Below are 22,168 nucleotides of genomic sequence, written 5' to 3' on the forward strand. Positions count from 1 at the left end.
ACAACTGAGATGAGGCACCAAAACTAAAAGTATTTTCTCCGGAAGCACAAGTTTGACTATACGGTCGGTCCACGAAAAAAGTGCCTTTTACGTTCTTTTGATATTTCAAGTAGAAATTGTGAATCAATATTTCATTTTAAAAGCCTGGTTATATTAAATAAAATGACCTTTAATATAGACCATATAATCACCATTGTAATATGAACAGAGGCTTGCTAATGTGAAAAAAGTCAACGTTTCGCCATCATTGTAAAGCCCTAGTTATTTTGTTGCTTTGATGAAGTCATTTCCTTTTTATTATTTATTTCATGTGATTAGTGACTCTGTCCCTTATTTTAAGGTCAATCCAGTTACATGTACTGAACACTCATTATAATATGGTGAAACTATTCCTTTAAAAAAAAAATCCCAAAGAAACATTGAACATCCAATAGTAAAATCATAGTGTCAAATCAAAAGAGCTGGGTCGACTATTTTTTGGCCACTTTGTGATGTTTTGTGGTGGAAAACTGAGCCGGGTTGAGCATACCATGTTAACCTGTTACCCATAGATAGACAGGCTGGAAATATTTTAGCAATTAAATTGCCACCCCCTGTTGCACTCAACATGCTTCCATTCCTCCTGTCATGAGGGGATTTATGGCTGATTTAAGATGAAATCTCCAACCCTGTTACGGTCAACCTAGTTTTTTATGTATACTGAACAAAAAGGAGTATTTCTGTTTGTAATAAAGCCCTTTGTGGGGAAAAACTCATTCTGATTGGCTGCGCCCATGTGAAATCCATAGATTAGGGCCTAATGAATTTATTTCAGTTGACTGATTTCCTTATATGAACTGTAACTCTGTATAATTGTTATGTTTTTGTTCAGTATAGTTGAACATCTGTTCTTTATGACAGAATGTAAAAATTTGGTCAAATCAACTGTTTTTTTTTACCAAGTTACACTTCTCAAAGAACTGAATTGGTGGAACGACCATGTAATCAAATAATATGTAATTCATCATATTAAAAGTTAGGTGTTAGTAAATGCTTCAAAAAAGCAATCAGATGGATAAAGTTAAAGGGGCAATACATTGCACTATAGGCAATCAATAAAAACATCTAAGACTAGGACCTATAATAGGGTTTGCCTGTAACCTGGCCTGACAAATTAAGCCAAACTGTGCTTTTTCATTACCTACACATCCGTTTTCATTTTTCCCCCAGTGAAACCAATTAAACAATGCTTCCTTAAATTAGCCATTGATTTTTTTTTGCGAGTGACACTTTACAAGAGGCAATAATAACTTTAAGGCAGTGTTACTTTTTCATTACTGACACTCCAGCTTTTAAGAGTAGGAACAAAAGACACCAACAATTGTCCAACATGAAAAAAATACTGCCTTAAATTAGACATTGATTTTTCTTTGGGTGTCACTTTTGGCTAAATGCTTTGCGGTAGAGAGTATCCCCACCAACCTGGAAATTGACGAGTTACTTTTGTCCATTGCACTTCTCTACACCAACCCACTCATGCTTGGTTGAACTGCTCTAAATGTGTCTATGCCTGTCAGTAAATCTATGAACTACATCTTCTTATCCTTACTGACTAATGTGGTTTTGAAACCTTACACAATATTTGTGTTTTAAGTAACAAGAGGTTTTGTGGTAAGATTGGCTGTGGAAATGACAACAAAAATGATATGTTCTATTTCAGTAGTTGCCATAGATAGCTCACCGAGATCCCATACTTCAATTCTCTTTAAAAATGTTTACTTGCTAATAAATCTGAAAATATTGTATTCATGGTAAAACAAAATATGTATATATTTTCATGGCTGACAATCACGCATATACCAGTTTTTCAGCACTATTTTATTACAGAATTTTGGCTATTGCTAATTCCATCCCAACCTGTATCTTTTTACAGAACTTCATCGTGGTGACTTAATTTTTTTCCTTTTTGAAGAATATAAAACAAAACATATGACTAAACAAAACACAACAGATTGCAGTTGCCATTATTTTTAGACTATAAAATGACAGTTACAATGAGAAGCAGCAACCAATGTGCATTTACCTGATTATACATGGAAACCCTATTTCAGATATAACATGGACCTTTATAATACTATAAAATTCAAAATATTTCTGATACCGTTTTATTAAAATGCAACCGTCGTATGCAACACGTACATAATTTGTCTACAAACAAAAAGGAAAAAGTCAGATATGATTTGATTTCAGTTAGCATGTTTTTCTCTTTTTTGTATGCATTCCTCACATTACATGTGATTTTAAAAGGGGACAGCAACATCGTGTGATAGGATATAAAAGGAATGTTTGTTTTGTACAATTCCCACATTGTGGCCTTGAAATATCGGATAACTAGTGTTGTGGCTAAATGAATACACATCATTAACATAAAAAACATTTGTGTCATATAATGTAGGACAAATCAGAATGAAATGTTTGTTATAAATATGTAATTCATTAAGTTGACCGCTGGTGTGATATACACAACAATGCAAAGACTAAATAAGGTACAGTCGCTGCTTCATTTGTCTTTTAAATACAGGTCATTTGCATTACATATAATAAAGTATGTTTAGGGTGAATTTGATTGCATCTGACCGTTTGTGTCGAATTCCTACAGGTCTACACAGTCAATGCAGTTTTGAAAAGGAACCCAACATTCCATCATATCATGATGCGCTGTGGGTCAGTCAGTACTGGCAAAGGGGCACGTTAGAAACTGGTAGCAAGGCAGCATGTAGATGTCAACTAAGATTGTTATAATTACATTACTGTTTCAAGTCTAGAATTATGTCACTTCACCATAAAAGTATCTTAAAAGCATGTCATTACAATACATAGCATTATTCACTTAAATGAGTAAGAAAGTACACATGATGAAGATGAAAGGGCAATTGAACAAAAAGAGGACTGAGAGAAATAATTGAGGATGCTTCCTGTAGCTGTCGAAAAGATCAGGAGGATTTTTTTTTTTCCTTCAAGCTCTGAGGATTCACCTGCCTAGACTGCAGGAATATGTCCATATGTGACCTTTGGCCTTTGAGTCCTGTCTCATACGAATACGGCATGCTCGGGGGGGGGGGGGGAATCCCTCCTTTAATATCAACATAAACATCTGAAATGACCCAGTTACATAGCTAGCCCCCACAGGTTCACACACTGTCAGTCACTCCATAAAGTGCACTCTCCATCCTGCAGCGCAGCTTGGACGTAAAAAAAAAAAAATATTGAAGAAAAAAGTTTGTGAGAGAGGGTGACTCGGGGTCCTCTGAATGACAAAGTCTTTCCCCCCTCCGTTCGTAGCGACTGTGAAGTACACCAGTTCGGCGTCTTGGGGCTTTACGTTAATAAACGTAGCCCTCGCTGTACGGGTGTGGCGGGTTGCAGTAGGGCCCCGCCTCCTGCACGTAGGCCATGTTCTCGTCAAAGTGTGACAGCGGCACGGTGTCCTCCTCGTTGATCTGCCGCTCCATGTCCGTCTTCAGCACGGGCCGCTGATTGTCAGGGAAGGCCATGGAGAACAGAGCCTCGGGGTCGCACACAAATTTGTACACGTATCTCTCCCCTGCCACCTGGAGATAAGATAAGATTAGATAAGATAAAATGAGATTAACTTTATTGTCCCCAAAGGGACAGTTGTCAGAGCCCATGGTTGACTATGGAGAAGAAGGTATTACAGCTAATCAAACGCGGAACCATAGTCATATGTCTCTTGTCAGGGTGCAGCCCTAGGCCTCTTTTACCTTCTGCATAATGCCTTTTTCGTAGTAATAGCGTAATGATCGGCTGAGTTTGTCGTAGTTCATAGCAGGTCGATTCTTCTGGATTCCCCATCGACGTGCAACCTTTGTTACACATATCCATGAACAGACAGACACATAAACAAAGGGGAAATGGTTATGGTGAAATGAATAGAACCAGAATGTCACAGAAAGATCACATTGTACAGATTAGTGGCTTCAGTCTTGTAACATATTCCTTATGCATAATAAGAGGTGAGAACATAACACACCCCGTTGCACAACTTCCCGGTAAGAATGCAATGACGTTGTCTAAATGTCAAAGCTTACTAATCCATATTTCCTAATAACAGCAATTAGAGTGGAACCAGACTCCACACCCCTTGACAGGGATGTGTTCATTAGGAACTTGTCACCCACCCAGTGGAGCAGGCAGCAGATGTTACAGCACCTGTCTACCAGACCACACAACCTCCCCATCCTCCATTCTAAAGCCCTACTCCTACTCTCTCTGTATACCACTCTCTCTCTCTCTAACCCTGTATCTCTCTCTCCCTCTCTGCCTGGACCCAACACTAAAAACGTTGCACCCCCTTTCATGTCCTCATGCTCATTCATGTGTTACACCTGCCCGGGCCAAAGGCAGAATTTACGGCCACCCAAAGCCCAAAGTTAGCGCGTTTGGTCACCTGATGGTATGAATGGCCCCCCTGTTCGCTGCAGCTGGCTGGTTCCACTGAGTTGGGCCATGCGGACCGATGCCAAGTTACCCCCCCAACACACACACACATACACACACACTCCTCTAACCATTACCCTACCAACACCGGACACTGACTATGCCTCTCTGTCTGCGATGTGAGCGCACAAACCCAGACCTGTTCCATTTCAAAGGGCAGAACCGTCAACACCGTTTATATTTTTAGGAACAGGTTCATTGAAATATTTAGTAGGCCACTCTCCGGTTGACAGTGTGTTTGATTTGATCAGATTTCATACTTTTAGCACGGGGTGAGGCAATAAAAAGGAACGTCAGTACATTGCCTCGTTCAAACGTTTCCTAACACGTTATCCTGACCGTTTGAAGAGCAGATTTCACCTCAAACTCACTTCAATGATCAGAATAATCTGATTACTGTTGCTTGAAGGGACTAAGATACTCCATGTGGAATATGATGAGACAGACATGCTCTCACCTCCTCTGGCTCGATGAGTTTGAACTCCATGCCCCGGCCGGTCCAGGCGATAAAGTGAGAGTTGGACGGGTCGTCCAGGAGAGCCACCAGGAACTGCCAGAGCTGCAGTGAGCCTCGGCGCTGGTAGGTTGGACCTTCACGGTACAGACCTGACTCCTGCTTTATGTCACCTAGAGGGGGGATGGAAGGACGAGGTTGTCATTTCACGTTTCAATGAATATCTTTGATTGAAATTACAAGTGAAAGCAGCAGTTTATGTGTCGACTCTTGGACATCTCACCTTCGACCTTTTCGGGGACCACGCAGGTGTCGTCGTAGAAATGTCTTGCGACTTTATCGAACATGCAGCCTGAGAGACGAGACAGTGTTGAGAAATCACGTTAGGAAAACGGCAACTTGGACGGGATGAATAACCCAACCAACATGCATGTCTCCGAGCGTCATCCCTCACCTTCAGTCCTGCCGCTGTGAGCCAGATAGCCGTCTTGCCTCAGGTAGACAGAATGGCAGCTAGGCACTTCTGCTGGAGACAGGGAAGAATGGGTGTTAGAAGCCCTTAAGGGAGCATTAGGACAGTATCAGCCAACTGAGAGCAGTCAGTTACTGCTCACTCACTGCACCACTACCCCTGATTAAAGAACATGTCTTCTAGGATGACACTGGATCTCAGCCAACACTAAGCGCACAATAAAGCGCACAATATGACACTAGTACTGAGCAGTGCAGTGTCGTAGTCTAGGCTAAGCTCAAGATAACCCATTAGCAGCATTGGAGTAAATGTAGCATAAAATGTTGGGCATGTTTTCTGCTTGTTCTGTTTCTTCAGCAGTGAAGCATGATGGCTGTGATGGCTTTGTTTCACTGCCTACAACTTCACTGGTACTATTTACAACGGTATAATATTACACTGTATATGTCTGGCCCTCCTATAACATTACAGCTGCTGGTTACAATCAAAGGGCCGAAACAGTTACAAAGTGAATGGTCAATAAAATGACTAACCCCGTTAATTTAGGGCCATCAACATTTCTCTGAACTTCATCAAAGTAATGGGCTTGTAGAGGAAATTACTGCTAATGAAATTACCAGGCTCCCCTCCCATCCTCTCAACAGGCCTGGTCTAGTAAACAAGCTGCAGAATGACTGCTAATAAATTCCCCTAAATGGTCAATCTGGGATATAAAACATGCTGGAAAAGGGCTCCCTCTGTTCATCCACACCATCGAGATACTTGGAAACCTGTGTAAATGTTTGCAGGGTAGTGTTCATTAGGCACCAAACTGAAGGCAACAGACTGAAATAAACCATCCAGTGTGGCTCAGTTGGTAAAGCATGGTTGTGGGTTCCACTCCATGGGGGAACAGTATGAAAATGTATGCACTCACTACTGTAAGTCATTCTGGATAAGAGAGTCTGCTGAATAACTAAAATGTAAATATTAAGGACTCCCTGGATGTAGAAACATTTGTTTTCTGTTGCAAATGTTTTCTGTAGCGCTCTCTTATGAACATGTCCCTGTTGAAAAGGGCTCATGTTACAGAGAGAAGGCCAACTCAAAGGGAGCTCAGTGCTGTTTATATTGAAATCTTTCTCTGCATGAGGCAGCAGAGTGGACGCCACATTCCACCCTGACTCGGCACACTATTACACCACTCCACAGTAATCTCTCCTTATGAATGAAGCCAACAGGATTAGAACACCCCACCACCCCTTCTGCGACCAGGCACAGACATTAGAGCACCACAGGAAATGGAGCCCGGCACAGACACCCAAACCAGAACCCCCTGCGCTAATAATGGGTTAATCCAATCAACAGGCCCATTCCTCAAATGACAACTATCTGGTCTGATTAAAAAGAGGGTGACTTGATACTGTGGTGGGTCCAAATGACAACTCTCTGGTCTGATTAAAAAGAGGGTGACTTGATACTGTGGTGGGTCCAAATGACAACTCTCTGGTCTGATTAAAAAGAGGGTGACTTGATGCTGTGGTGGGTCCAAATGACAACTCTCTGGTCTGATTAAAAAGAGGGTGACTTGATACTGTGGTAGGTCCAAATGACAACTCTCTGGTCTGATTAAAAAGAGGGTGACTTGATGCTGTGGTGGGTCCAAATGCTCAAGTATTTGGTTATATTATTGAGTGAAAAGAGTGTTCTTTGGTCGAATTTGTCATATTTCTCTAATGATGGACAGTAAAATATAAATATACAGTATGCTACATTTTTCTACAGCTCTTACCCTAGTTATAGATTCAATGGTTGTAAAGATGGGGAGAGGTCTGTCCGTAATAAAGAGATGTTCTGCTTTTATGACACCACACTTCACAAAGCAAGTCCTGCAGGCTGTATGTATAGATACGTAGGCTATGTATGCCGTTTTTAAATGTATGTAGTTCTGTCCTTGAGCTGTTCTTGTCTATTAATGTTCTGTATTATCTCATGTTTCATGTTCTGTGTGGACCCCAGGAAGAGTAGCTGCTGCTTTCGCAACAGCTAATGGGAATCCTAATAAAACATCAAATACCAAATAAGATAATGACACCACAATATTAAATACAACATATTTTACTGTCTCTATTACCACCACCTCCTCCCCAAGACAGAAGAGGACAACTAATACACCCACTCACCAGAGTCATAGGTGAAATCCCTGGGCTCCTGTTTGATCATCATGGAGGGGGGGTACGTGGGGGGAATGGGTGCCCCCACCATGGCAGGGTGCTCAAACAAGGGGTCGGGGTACTCCTGCTTGAAGCCTTGTGGGGGGAATAGGATGTTGGGCTCAGACATCTGTCTGTGGTACATGGGTCTTCCATCCCGAGACATCGACGGTGGGGAGGGGAACGAGTGGCAGGGCTCCGACAGCTGACGTCGAAATCTGACAAAGGCAAAAATATTACATTTTCACAAATTTTCATGATAACCGATTGAGACAGATGGACTGACATAAATACACATTTTTATATCTAAAGCGTGACAATTTATACAACCCGTTGTGTCTAATTAGAATGGTAGATCTAGATTCTGGTAAGCTGTACTGAATGTACTAAAATGATCAAATCAACTTAAAATGTGCACTTGAAACTATGTCGATAATGTTTTGTTAGTGCCAGTTTAAAGATGATGTAGTGGTAGCCTACAGTATACAGTAGCTGTGTAGTACAGTACCTGTGGTCCATGGAGTAGGTGCTGTCCGGGAGGGGCTGGGAGGGCTGGAGGTGGGGGTACGTCCTGTCTGGTTTGGGGGTGGGGACGGCCGTGGGGGAGCCATTATGAAGGGGGGACACGGGGTTGCTGCAGGGGGGTGTCGCTGGGCTGGAGGGCTTCATGCCTGTTGGGTGTTTGTGCTGCTGGTAGGCACTGAGAGACACATGGGGTGGAGGGATCAGTCTGTTGTTGTTTTTACATTATGTCGACGCATGCCGTTTGAGAAAAGCCATTGTAGTGTGGCCTTGTATTTCAACGCTATCCTTTTCCATATCCAATCGTCTTTTATGTTATAGTTATTGTCAAAATGACAGTTTAAAAACTTTTCGTGACAAAATTTTGAATTTGAATTTTGACACATTTCCTTCTTTAAGAAAATATATATATTTTAGAGTATGTTTAGGGTTTAAAATACTTTCGTGTTTCCTCTTCTAGAATACATCTTCAAGATGATCCTTGACGTACACGGCACTGTAATATCACAAGCATATATCACAATGCCATATATCACAAGTCAAATCAATTCAAAATTTGATGTAACTAGGCAATTCTTGTGCCATAGGCATTTTGGTTCATTTGAAAAAGCACCTTAGGTAGACAGTATATTATCCTAGATCTATTCCCCAAGTCAAGCGCATACCACTTGAAACATTTAGCACAGCACCTGGCCTTTTGTTTCATAGGGAATGGCTGCAATTCCAATGTCTTGAATTCTCAAAATGGAAGGAAGTAATACAAGTTTGAAAACAGGGTGGGAAGCCAGAAGTACTGTAGTTTATCAAGCAATCATAATGAAGCAGGCATTATCCATCTAACAGCGTGGATATATGTTGAACAGCCTGTAGAGATGAAAAAAGACTGTACAAAATGGGACTCATTTTTATTTTCATCAAACCACATTTACCTGCAGAATCCTTGTGAGATTTCGCTACAGGTAAAATAAATACTACTTCAATATCCCACAGGATATTTTCCAAACCACCAAAACCTATGATGTTCATTTTTGGGTGTTAGTCTACTTCTTTGTGTGCAATCTGGCTCTGTTGGTTCCAGATATGGGAAAGTGGAACCTCGTGTGATATCATACTGGCTGATGCAGATAGCTGGGATGTTTTCAACCTGTTAATACTTGTTTTATCAAGCTGAGGCTGGTGCTGTGGCTTACCTACCTGATGTTGTACAGGCACTTCTCCCCATAGTGGAGTTTGAAGGGCCGCTCCTGGCTACAGGCGGAGCCCAGCTCGGAGCAGGGGCTGTGAGGCTCCTTCTTGATCTTCAGCTGCAGTCCGTGGAATGCCACTATGACATGTACGTGTGAGAGGGAGGGAGGGAGGGTGGATGGAGAGGAGACATTAGATTGGTGACGTTGAAACATTTCTTCAGTAACTAATTCATTATTTATCAGTACTCTATATGTCCAAATGTACAATAGTCATATAGTCCCCATGAAAAGTAAACCTAATTTAAAGGCCTTTCCACCACATACAAAATCCTTATTCAACACTTGGGTAATAGGTATACATGTCCAGTACTCCCTAAGGACAGGGCCGGGAATATCTATGCAGACTATTTATATTTCTAAGTCCAGAATCACAGTCTTTATCACTCACTGTAACTCACTTCTCGCAGTTACACAAGGGGAGTCTCTTCCTTCCTGAAATATGACAATCTCAAAGCAGGGCTAGACTCCACTAAATCCCTATCACGTTTCAGCTAACTGCCAATACTGTCCAGACAACACTAACAAGGCCCATTGATCTGAGCCCAGTCTCTGTACCTATGCCCAGTTTCCAACAGTGGCCTGTGCATTTAAGAAGCTGTTAAGTGCCAAATCAGTCCTGATTAACATCCCATCATCTTGAGTCATGATCAACACTAATTCAATTGGCCACGGTGATGAAAACCAAGTCAGTCAGGATCAAGTCAGTCCCGGGTACCTGGAGAGCTAGCGTGTCACCGCTAATAAACACACGTAGGCTACGTACGTGCACGGACATGCACACGCGGTTGCACCAGGCACATGCACAACTACTGAGGAGAGTATAAACCCAAAGTGCTTTACTTATGCAGAGAATAGGGCACAATCATTTCCTCATTACCGTTGACAAGAAGAGGTTTGTCAATCTTCATATTAAAATCCGCATCAGACACACTGTGACGTCAAAACAAAGTAGATACCGATCATGAAGGGAAGTGAAAATCAATCAAACTAAACAAAAAACTAAAATTGCTTGTCTTTTCTCTGGTTATTTAGGGCTAGAACCATGCTCAACTGTCTACCTGGGGGATTGTCGGGCCACTGTATGTTTTTCTAGAATGTGCCTTAGAAAACAAGTCCTTTCCAGGGCTGATGACTGATGAAGTAGTTTAGGGGTTGAGGAGCTGAGAGAAGTGGATGTTTTGAGTTTCTCACTGCTGACTGACAGCTTGGCCTGTGTGACAGTGTCACAGTCTCTCTGTGTGGAGGAGTCGATCTGTCAACACCCCATCTGACGCCTGTGTCCCAGGGGACTGATGCACGGGGCACGTTGGGGCAGAGCACAGGGGATGTTCACAGGTCTCGCTGGCCTCGGTGGGGCGCGACCTTTACAGGTCATCGATCGGTGGTCAAAGTGATACCTCCTGAGGGGAGACCTTTAATGAGGTCGAATGGCATCATAGGCGTCGCAGACACAGAGGCTGCAGCCTTATCTGGCTAATTAAAGGCTTATGGCAAGAGGGACAATAAGTAACAGAGACGTATTGTTTACTGTTTTGTGATGTACATGTATTTATTAATGGACATACACTGAATAAAAATAGAAATGCAACATGTAAAGTGTTGGTCCCATGTTTCATGAGCTGAAATAAAAAATCGCAGACATCCCAGGCAGCACAAAAAGCTTATTTCTCTCCAATGTTGTTTACATCCCTGTTAGTGACCATTTCCCCTTTGCCAAGATAATCCATCCACCTGACAGGTGTGGCATATCAAGAGGCTAATTAAACAGCATGATCATTACACAAGTCCACCTTGTGCTGGGGTCAATAAAAGGCCCCCTTAAAATGTGCAGTTTTGTCACGCAACACAATGCCTCAGATATCTCAAGTTTTGAGGGAGTGTGCAATTGGCATGCTGACTGCAGGAATGTCCACCAGAGCTGTTGCCAGAGAATTTAATGTTCATTTCTCTACCATAAGCTGCCTCCAACGTCGTTTTAGAGAATTTGACGTCCAACTGGCCTCACAACCGCAGACCACGTGTAACCACGCCAGCCCAGGACCTCCAAATCCGGCTGTGGGATCGTCTGAGGGGGGCGGGTGGGGGTGCTGAGGAGTATTTCTTTCTTTAATAAAGCCCTTTTATGGTGAAAAACTCATTCTTATTGGCTGGGCCTGGCTCCCCAGTGGGTGGGCCTGGTATGCCCTCCAAGGCCGACCCATGGCTGCATCCCTGCCCAGTCATGTGAAATCCATAGATTAGGCCCTCATTTATTTATTTATTTCAGGTGACTGATTTCCTTATATGAACTGTAACTCAGTAAAATCTTTTAAATTGCTGCATGTTGCATTTATATTTTTGTTCAGTATAATTATGGTTTATGAAATGATGTATTTGTCCTACAACACAGTAAGTTAATATGCACATGAACTGAATGAGCTACAATGTTAAGAACAGCTCATGTGCTATAAGAGAGGCACCTAAAATAGAGATGGAAATGTCACAATAGATTTATCAGTGGGGTGCCAAGGTACACCAATCAATATGGAAGACATCACCTGTAACGAGAACAGATAAACCTTTTTAGAATGTCAAGTCCATCAATGTGAAATTGCTGTGAATATCTACAGATTGATGTATTTAAATGACTGTGTTTTTTAAGAACAAACATTTCAGACAATTAATTACATCATTTTGAATTTCTCAAATATTCTATCAACTTCTTTGGCTGGTTTTCTGTACAAAATGAAAATGTCTTATGCTTGCCCACATTAATTGCATTTTAATATTTTGATAACAAACTACTATTGTTTGTTTGGCCCTATTCCTTATTTAGAAACCAAACCATACATTTGGTTCAAAACAACATTTTGATCATTGATTTTTATAAATACAGATTTTAGTGTATTTGCATTTTGTCTCTGACTTTACGCTTTGCAGTGCACAAAGTAAGTGCACACAATCTCTTTCATTGATTATTTTGGTTCCCTTATTTAAATCATATGTGAAATACCCCCCAACCAGCTATGCCGTTCACAGTGAATTTTCTCAATACATCCACTATATTGGCTGCAATCTAAGAAATGTCATTTTGGTGCCAATCATTCCTAATTACCACAAAACCCCCTTGAGGGCAACAGTTGTGTGTATTGGGTTACAAACTGTCTATTTTGGCATTTACAGTGAAGTCTACTTTTGGCAGATATTTCTCCAGTCCATTCATAAAATATCAGTCTTTTGGCAACAGGGGGGAAAAACTTCAATTTTCACACAGTGTAAGTGCTTGCCATTACTGTTAATGTTAGTAGCTCTTATCCGCTGATTGCATGTGGTCTCATTTTACACCATCTACAGTACTTCTTCATACCCTGCTAAGTTATGCTAATGAGAGCTTGGAAACCACTAACTTTGAAGGTATTAGACAAAGTTTCCTCCATGAGCAAAGCCTTAAGATTCAATGTCTGGAAGTTTCCCCTTCAATTGTGATGTTAAGTATGGTTGATGTACATGGAAAAATTGTCCACAAGTGAGGTGATAAAAAGAGGACATGAATGCTTCTCTATGAAGCGCAAAAAATATGTCAAAAATATCAGCTTATATCAACAGTGATCTCAAAGTCTATTTCCATGTTTCCACCTGTTCTCTATGTCTATTTCCTCAGACTGTAAGGATGAATTGACTGTACAAGTCATACACCTCGTTTTACCTCTATTGACCTCTAAACAATCCCACCATCCTCTCTCTCTCTCTCTCTCTCCTTGGTGAAACCCATATTGGAGTCCTGCAGGCTGGGACGCCTGCTCGAGAGCCCAACCACAGTGCCCTCGCCCTCCCTCCCACCATCTGTTTGTGCCTCTCCAGTCTGCTCCGGCATGCCAACAGGACGTTTCCTATGGTCAGCAGTCTCCTACTACAATGGACACGATGAGCCCTGGATGGCTTTGAAGGACATGGGGACCTCAAGACCTTATAGATGTTACTGTGCAACCATTTTGGATCCTATAGTGGCTATGTACCATACTGTACGTCTATGGAGCTCAGAGAAAATGGTAGGAGGTTCCTCAAAGGCAAACAGTTTCTTGAGACAAATGTAGAAATAAAAGTATTGAAATGAATAAAATATTCTGAGGTGAATATCAAACATGTGAGTGATAAAGGGGGGTAACGGTCATTACAGACACCGTTTCCTGCTTTCTCACTGTTGCACAGGCCATTTGGCTCATCTAAAAGACATGTGCTATAGCACTGGATCCCACTGAGCTCCACTCACTCCATCTCTGTCTCCACGCTGGCTGACTTCCTTCATAACCACACTGTGCCAACAACAGCCTCGTCTCCACTCACTTTAAATGCTCATTGTACTGGGCCACCAAGTGCATTATAATGTATAGCGCATTCATGTCAAGATATATTGGATTTCTTCCAGTATAACCACCACAACAAATACTGACAGTTACAGAGGATAAAATACTGTTGGAAAATATTGAGTTTGAGATTATTATTATATATATATGAAAAACACTATCTGATTATTATCACTCATTGCAAATGACTCAAAATATTTGATCAATAAATAAACCCCAGTGCTATAATATCACAGCTCCCTCTTCCACCCCCTCTCTTCTGCACCTGTCTGCCAACCTGCAAGACTAGCTCTCCGGAGACCACATGTGAGAGTGAAGGTGGGGGTACTGAGAGACATGGAAAAACACACACACACTCACACACAAACACATAGACTCACACATGCATACACAAATACAATAACATTGTGGCATCATATACTCACAGTTTTCAGTCTGGTAGTCTGGGACAAACTGCTCGTCATTGTCGGGAACTTGAGCTAGAGAAAGAAGCAGAGAGGAGAGGAAAAAGTGATTTTCATGCCGATGGACAACACCAGACTCATGATATCCAGTCTAGTCGTCTCAATCCTTTCTTTTGGCAAAAAGCCTCTAAAGACATAAAAAAAAATCACTTTATGGACATGTATCTATTCATGAACAAAGCAATGTAAATGCAGAATCCTCCCAATGTTTATCCAAGTTATAATGCACCAACAGACAAATAGAATGCAAATGGAGCAGCTAAAAGCTAAAATAACAGTCTCTAGGGAGAACCAATGTATTGTTCTTCCCCTCTTTCTCTTGATTGCATATGTCCTGAGGTCGTCTAGTCCGTTTTTTGATGATGCTGTAGCTTCAGGAGTTTGCTATCTCCACGCCGATAGCAATAACACCCATTGTTAACAGCAGCTAATTGGGTTCTTCCCCACTGCTGAATCCACCTGTACCTGCCGAGTTAGCTCTGCTCCAATCCAGACTGTTTCACCTATCATTCACACTCCTGTGCTTTCGGCTAATGCTAAGACAATGAAGGCTCTGCACAGGGTCCAATTAGGCACGTACATATTTATATCACACATATTTGCACTTTTTAGGTCCCTGAAGTTTGACGAGTTTGGAGAATTGTGGCAAACGGCAATATGAGAGATTTAATTGTGTCATTAGCACGTCTATTTTTACGCCCAAAGAGGTGGATTCTCATTATCACTGAATCAGTATCATGTCGAGGCAGGTCTGTATCACATGATCAACTTTTGTATTTTCACTTTTAAAAATGAGAGAAAAGGAACGATCCAACAAAATAGAAAAATAAAAACTCCTATTTTCTCACAATATATGTGGTGTAAAAACAAGTGAAAAACTATTAGGTCAAGCCTTGTGTGAACTAATGTTCACTGTAAAACAAGTGCCAATACGAGACTGTTCTGATACACACTAGGAAAGATGAATAATATTGTATGGTGCAATACTGTATAGTGATAAAGATCAACATAACAGCAACTGAAGTATAATTGTAAAACCCTGTGCACCTGCTGACTTCAATTCTTTGTGCCAGCCAAGCCCCCTCTTGCAGTGGGATTGTGGTGTGCATTTCTGCCTCAATATGGCCATTGTAAGAACTACAAAGCACCTTTTCGTGCAAAATAATGTCCTACCTTGCCACTACAAATATTTACAGACCAGAACTTTCTCTCAATTCAAAATACTGGCTCCACCACAAAACCATGACTGGAAAACGTTCACCCAGTGCCAGCCTGACCACTCAAAGAAAAGAAAACAATGTCTCCGCCACAACTTCTTTCTACTTCAGGTTCGCTAGCACTGTGTAACACGCGCACCGCAGGCATCACACAGTCGCAAGGTTCAAAGCGAGAGGGGAAGAAGGATGGAGACGGACAGGCGGAAACGAAAGGAGAGGGGGAGAAAGTGATGGAGACGGACAGGCGGAAACGAAAGGAGAGGGGGAGAAAGTGATGCTGCAGCCGGACGTATGAGTCACTGGACCCAGTCTGTGAATGGGCCAGCTGATCCCTGCAACAATTCCCGGGGAGAGCACCAAAATTACAACTCCATTCACAAAAAGAGAGAGAGAGAAAGAAAGAGAGAGAGGGCGAGAGAGAGAGAAAAGAAGAGAGAAAAGAAAAACAGCCAAGCCCCATACACAGGCCCTGAGTAGTAGTGGCACATCCTTTGTCTTTTCCTCAGCCCGTTCTTTTCATCCCAGCCCAACACCATCAGGCTCCTGTACCTACAAGTGCTGTGTGTCTGATGGTGTTGGGTTTCAAACAAATCTAGCTAGCGCGCCAGCAACAGGGCCGGGATGAAAAGAACGGGTTGAGGAAAAGATTTACTGTCTCCTTTTCAAACTGTCAATTCAATAGACCAGACTGCATCAATTATCATTTTCACATTTGCGTCAACATTTTACTTAAAAAATTCCAGTATTCTAAAATTGTGGCAACCTCACCGAATAGATTTCAAAATGAAATTGATACTTGAAGAACTCCCAAAAAGAAAGAGAAAAAAAGCCTTGGCCAAAATGGCCAGGTTAAGAACCCTTCAACCTCTCGGTTTGTGATGTCAGAAATTCAGTCTGTCTCCCATAATTCCTCCTCTTATTTCCAATTACCTGAATGAATAAATCTTTGAAATAGATAGCTAGGTATTCCTTTTCATCTTAATGGACAGGAAGTCATTTATTAAATCTACTTCAATCTTGAAACGTACATCACAATGATCCACGACATGCAGAACTGTACTCCTTACAGTAATATCTATATCAGGAACCAAGTCCTTTTTCCCCCACTTAAATACTAAAATATTAAAACGACATCTTATTCTTTTACAAGCCCTGCGGTATATACTTCATAATCTAACTGGCGGAGAGTAGCTGGTAAAGTATTCCAATATCTATTTCAAAGCATACTTTTCATTTTTAAAACTCCTAAATTACACTGCAAGCATTTTTAAACGTATTAAAGAATAGATGAATCTCATCAATGATTAAGTTGCCTTTCCACCTGTGCAAAGCAGGGAGAAATATTTTTCTACCTCTTTGGAAAATGTAATAACCTCAAAAAACTTACCAGAAAAACATCACAGTTGATAGAGTATAATAAAAAAGTATATTATTGGTTAAGGATCTACACTTTAGACCTTAACATTACGACTAGAGTCATCTGCCAGTAGAGACTAAGGCCTACTGGATAAAGAAACAGGTTGTCTTGTTCAATACTAATATAGTGCAACAGTAGAGCTGAAGAAAATATCTAAACAATTTACCATAAGTACACATTTTTCTAGATGAATTTCAAATATGTGGTCTGAATATAAATCATCAAAAGTTCAATCTGTCATCAAACCTCGATTCCCCTCAAAGCTTGAGAGACCAACAATGAACAAAAGCCCTGACACTGACATAGATTGAACAACAAAAGAATGATGTCATTATTGATACCAAATGTAGCCTAATTCTAATCCAAACTATATTTGTTTTAAATAGTTAGCTGACACAAGATGTGGGCATGCTTTTGTCATCCATAATGCAGTCCACATAAATCAATGATGTGTAGTGCATACAAGGAGAAAAGTAAATATGCAGTGCATTGGGGCGGCAGGTAGCCTACTGGTTAGAGCATTGGGCCAGTAACCGAAAGGTTGCTGGATCGAATCCTCGAGCTGACAAGGTAAAAATCTGTCGTTCTGCCCCTGAACAAGGCAGTTAACCCACTGTTCCCTGGTAGGCCGTCATTGTAAATAAGAATTTGTTCTTAACTGACCTGCCTAGATAAATAAAGGATAATATTTATTTTTTTTGAGAGAAAGATGTCCCACCTACAGAGATAAACTTAGTTATACTATGTGTAGAAAGGGAACTCATGGTGCATACACAATACGAGTTAAGGTGATGGGACCAAATCATACAGCACATAATGTTGTGGGCTTGTTTTGGTCCCTAAGCAAGCGGCAAGTACAAACTTCAAGATTTGTCATGCATGCATACAATCATATTGACATGGGAAATTAAAATGATTAAAAAGTCATGTAGATGACTTTTATAGAAGCTACAAAGAACTCACACGTTGAAGCCACATCCTACATCAAATTTACACCACTATTGACTCAGAGTCAGAAACTTTGTGATTTCATGTTTTAAAACCTAATGCCAATAACATAGATTGGACATACTGCATATTATAATTTATAGGTCACTCTAAATGTAATCAAAGCAATAATAACATCCAGAAATGTAGTAACAAAAGTTTTAAAGAATAAAAAGCCATGTTTTTTCTGTTAATGCATATTGCAGCTTATTAGCAATCAATTGTAAGGAAGAAACATTGCAAACTAATGCAAATGTCCCATGCAAAGAAAAGCATTTTCAATATGTAAATGATATTCAAGAGAAGAAGATCAAATGCAGATACAAACAACAGACTAATACGTTTACAAACTTAGACATGCACAAACACAGGAAACATGCATCTTACAAAAATGGCACAGGCACAATATGATCAATATTCTTTACTAACCAAAACTTCTGTGCTGCAAACAGGGCGGAAAGAAGACACCCGCGCTTAAGTCCTGAAGCATCACGTCTGAGTTATACCACACAGAGCAAGTCTTGCCATTAGAAAAAAATTCTTAAATAAACAAAAACAAAAATTTAACTCTCAACAAAAAACAAGTAAATCCGTTATTTTTCTTCCAAAAGAAAAATAAAGAAATGGAGAAGACAGCTGATACTACAGCTATGGAGGATGATCTTTAGAGCGATGCGCTGAGAGGAAAAGAAAGAGATTGAGTAAGGGAGTGTGAGAGAGAGAGAGCGATAGAGAGTGAGTGAGAGAGAGGAGATGGTAGAGGACCGGTGGAGGTGGTACGGTGGTGGCGGCTTGCGTGCGTTAGCTCTTGCCAAAAGCAGAAGAGACAGTGAGCAGCGGAGAGCTTTCTCGTGGTAATTTGTGATGACACTCTGGGTAGAGCCTCCTCAGTCTCCCTCAAGACCACGCTAACACAGTCTCTAATGTATGCATGACACACAAGGTGCCTCTTCCACACAAGCTTTAATTGGACTGCACGTTAGTAGGAATGGAACTTGGGGCCGATTTTTTTCTACATTTCTACTTTTCCCTTTCCCTTTCTCCAATTCTCTTACTATGTCTTTTAAACCAAGTGAGCTTGTTGAGCTTTGACACTAGAGTAAATGTGTAAACACTTACCTTCCGCCAGCCAGGTCTCTTGCAGTTGACTGAGGTCCTGGAAGAGTTCTAGGAGAATAAAACAATGGAGGACAATCATGGAGGGGAAGAAAAAACAGGACAAAAAAGCTTCAGAAACAATTCCCTCCACTATGACATGCTAATAGGCTTAGAATGCCACTGGAGGCTTGGCCAGATGATTCAGAGGCACGTGTGTAACTAATAACAACTCAATTTGGGTCTGTAGCCACTGACAGATGCTCCTTGCAATCTTCACAGGTGAATGTCTTGTAATTGAGATTTTGCTTACGAGTGCAGGTGGCCACAAACCAATTGAATTTTGCTAAATGTTAAGAAGCCGTGAAATGAACTTTTCCCTCCCCTCTGCTCTACCTACCTTCAGTGTCCAGGGCCAGGTCAGAGTTAATTAATTTAATTTTTCTGTCATTTGCTGGTCTCTCGCTGCAAGACGTCTTCCCTTGTGGCCTCTAAAAGGGAGAAAACAAATCAATGTTTCCCACTGGAGTGATTCTGTTGTGTACTAGCACAGATGACAGCTGAGAGAGCAATAGATGGCCATCAATCACACAGCTCACACACTTTTAAATTTGCCCAGCCTTTTTCTTTACCTATAACTACAGAGGGAATGCAACACTTCAGTGATTACTAGTAATAACGTAATTACAATATTTCTTAGAATATATAACCTCATGTATTACACAGTAATAGTTTAAATATTAAGCTATCCGTTCATACATCTGCACATGGAGGTGACTGAGCGACCAACTGAGTGACCAGCGTGCAGGTTTTACATCAACTTAATAACACAGTAATGAATAACAATTTCCTGATATCTAAGTGCTGTTTATTTGTTATTTGGTCTCGAGTTATACGTTAAAAAAAACGTGTCTCTCACTCACATTGGATTTAATATAAGGCACTTGTTGGTCTTGAATCCCATCCATTCTCCAACGCTAATGCTCTACTTTAATTGATAAGCAATTAGCCAGAATTGTCCGCGGAGTGTGCCGTCCGACCACCCTATATCAAGATGGATTGGGGGAAGAATAAAATGAATGGACCGTCTAAACTTGCCGAGGTAGTCGACCTGAAACAGTTTAATTCATAAAGGTACAAACACCTTCGCAGTGAACTTGTACTACGATTATCCCACTACAAAAGTAAATAATTGACATATTACCTGCATAGCTCTCAATGAGTTGTGTTTACTCACCTGTGTAAAGAGGTAGGCTATGCATAAGCTTGTTTACAAACGGTCCACTTCTAGCTATAGGCTGTGCGCAAGGATGGCGATAAATACTGAGAACAACCACCTAACGTGACCAAAAGCTGTGCTAAATAATACTCTAACGCATGTCGTAAACACAAAATAGAAAATAAAAGAATAGGGACACTCACCTAATTAATATGCGCCGCATTCATTCGCGGGTTTCTGTCTGTAATTAGTAAGAAACAAAAGTCAGCGATGTGAAGCCCACTGCTGATTCTGCCGGATGAAGCTAGCGCACACTCAGCTCTGGTGTTGCTTTCGCGCCGCTTGGCTTCGCCTCCTGGGGCCTCCCATGGAAAAAGAAGGCGCTCCGTTTCCTATTGGTTGTCAGTCTTTCACTGGATCCGATTTCCACCCTTCAATCAGGCACATTTTTAATCATGTGTGTTTAACTTCTAAAGATAACAACTTGTGAAGAACAGTGTCACAACTCTGTGTGTGTGTGTCTGTCTGACTGTGTGTGTGTGTCTCTTGTGTGTGTGTGTGTGTGTGTGTGTGTGTGTGTGTTTATGTGCTTGCATGCGCATGTCTGTTTTAAACTTTTATCACTTTGCACAATGTTTCTCAAAAATTGGGCTTTTAAAAAGTAACTTATTATACTATTACTTTATGCTACATTTGAAGAAGGAAATAGGTTACCTGTGTACAGAAGCTGTTTTGTTTTGTTTGAGAACATGCTTCTCAAAGCACGTTCTTGATCAAACACACACACATACACACAGTCACATACCCACACAGTCGCATTCACACACAGTCACATACATACACAGTCACATACACACAGTCGCATGCACACACAGTCACATACACACAGTCGCATACACACACAGTCGCATACACACACAGTCGCATACACACACAGTCGCATACACACACAGTCGCATACACACACAGTCGCATACACACACAGTCACATACACACACAGTCACATACACACACAGTCACATACACACACAGTCGCATTCACACACAGTCGCATACACACACAGTCACATACACACACAGTCACATACACACACAGTCACATACACACACAGTCACATTCACACACAGTCACATACATACACAGTCACATACATACACAGTCGCATACACACACAGTCGCATACACACACAGTCACATACACACACAGTCACATACACACACAGTCACATACACACACAGTCACATACACACACAGTCACATACACACACAGTCACATACACACACAGTCGCATTCACACACACAGTCGCATACACACACAGTCGCATACACACACAGTCGCATACACACACAGTCGCATACACACACAGTCACATACACACACAGTCACATACACACACAGTCACATACACACATACACCTTATGTTCTTCTATTTTCCCTAACCCCTAACCCTAAACCTTACTCCTAACCCTAAACCTAACCACTAACCCCTTACCCTAACCCTAATTGTAACCCTAACCCTAAACCTGACCCCTTAAAATAGCCTTTGTCCTCATGGGGACATGGGAAATGTCCCCACGAGGATTTTTTTCCCTTGTTTTGCTATCCTTGTGATTTTAGGTCCCCACAAGGATAAATAACCAACCAACCCACACACACACACACACACACACACACACACACACACACACACACACACACACACACACACTATCTCTCACACAAACACACGCTCCCTCTGTCCTTCTTTCTCATTCAGAGGCAACACACACAGATGTGAGCACACACACTTTGTGACCATGGAAACAGCATTTTGAAGTGTTTCCAGAGGGACTTGCTAAAGCTGCAGCTCTCCCCTAATGTAAGGGATGCATTGTTGTGTGCCTCAGACCTGCAGAAGGCACTGACCTGTAAGTAAATCACAGGTCACTGGGCAACTGAGGACAGGTTTGTATCACAGTCAATAGTACAGTAACACACAATGAGAGCAGTCTGGTGCTTTACGACAGAAAGATATCACTAACACTCACACCTGACTC

The 22,168-nt window shown here is 41.3% G+C and overlaps 1 protein-coding gene across 9 annotated transcripts; it reads right to left on the minus strand.

Moving 5' to 3' along the window:
- Positions 1-1,838: 1,838 nt before the first annotated feature.
- LOC106582231 (ETS translocation variant 1) lies at positions 1,839-20,481 on the minus strand. 9 transcript variants are annotated; one of them, XM_045703412.1, is made up of 15 exons: positions 20,330-20,464; positions 20,112-20,144; positions 19,831-19,951; positions 19,308-19,398; positions 18,932-18,979; positions 18,242-18,307; positions 14,153-14,206; positions 9,332-9,461; positions 8,124-8,315; positions 7,586-7,833; positions 5,406-5,477; positions 5,235-5,303; positions 4,955-5,124; positions 3,762-3,863; positions 1,839-3,590 (listed from the first exon to the last, which is right to left on the minus strand). In XM_045703412.1, the coding sequence occupies exons 3-15, from the start codon at positions 19,873-19,875 to the stop codon at positions 3,363-3,365; spliced, it is 1,515 nt and encodes a 504-aa protein (XP_045559368.1). In that variant the 5' UTR covers positions 19,876-19,951; positions 20,112-20,144; positions 20,330-20,464; the 3' UTR covers positions 1,839-3,362. The 9 variants fall into 9 exon arrangements, with proteins under 9 accessions (XP_045559368.1, XP_045559365.1, XP_045559372.1 ...); XM_045703409.1 differs by lacking the exon at positions 20,112-20,144 and adding an exon at positions 20,145-20,205; XM_045703416.1 differs by lacking the exon at positions 20,112-20,144 and having other exon boundaries at positions 5,406-5,474; positions 20,330-20,481.
- Positions 20,482-22,168: the final 1,687 nt, after the last annotated feature.

This window comes from Salmo salar, chromosome ssa02, assembly GCF_905237065.1.
Source record: "Salmo salar chromosome ssa02, Ssal_v3.1, whole genome shotgun sequence".
NCBI classification, from domain to species: domain Eukaryota; kingdom Metazoa; phylum Chordata; class Actinopteri; order Salmoniformes; family Salmonidae; genus Salmo; species Salmo salar.

What these genes read in the sequence shown, in the direction of transcription:
- LOC106582231 (XM_045703400.1), bottom strand. Translation starts at nt 19,875, where the DNA reads ATGGATGGGATTCAAGACCAACAAGTGCCTTATATTAAATCCAAT. An exon ending in GGATTTCACCTATGACTCTG is followed by an intron (nt 5,478 to 7,585) that starts GTGAGTGGGTGT and finishes CCCTGTCTCCAG; the next exon opens with CAGAAGTGCCTAGCTGCCAT. An exon ending in GGTCCCCGAAAAGGTCGAAG is followed by an intron (nt 5,125 to 5,234) that starts GTGAGATGTCCA and finishes TCCCCCCTCTAG; the next exon opens with GTGACATAAAGCAGGAGTCA.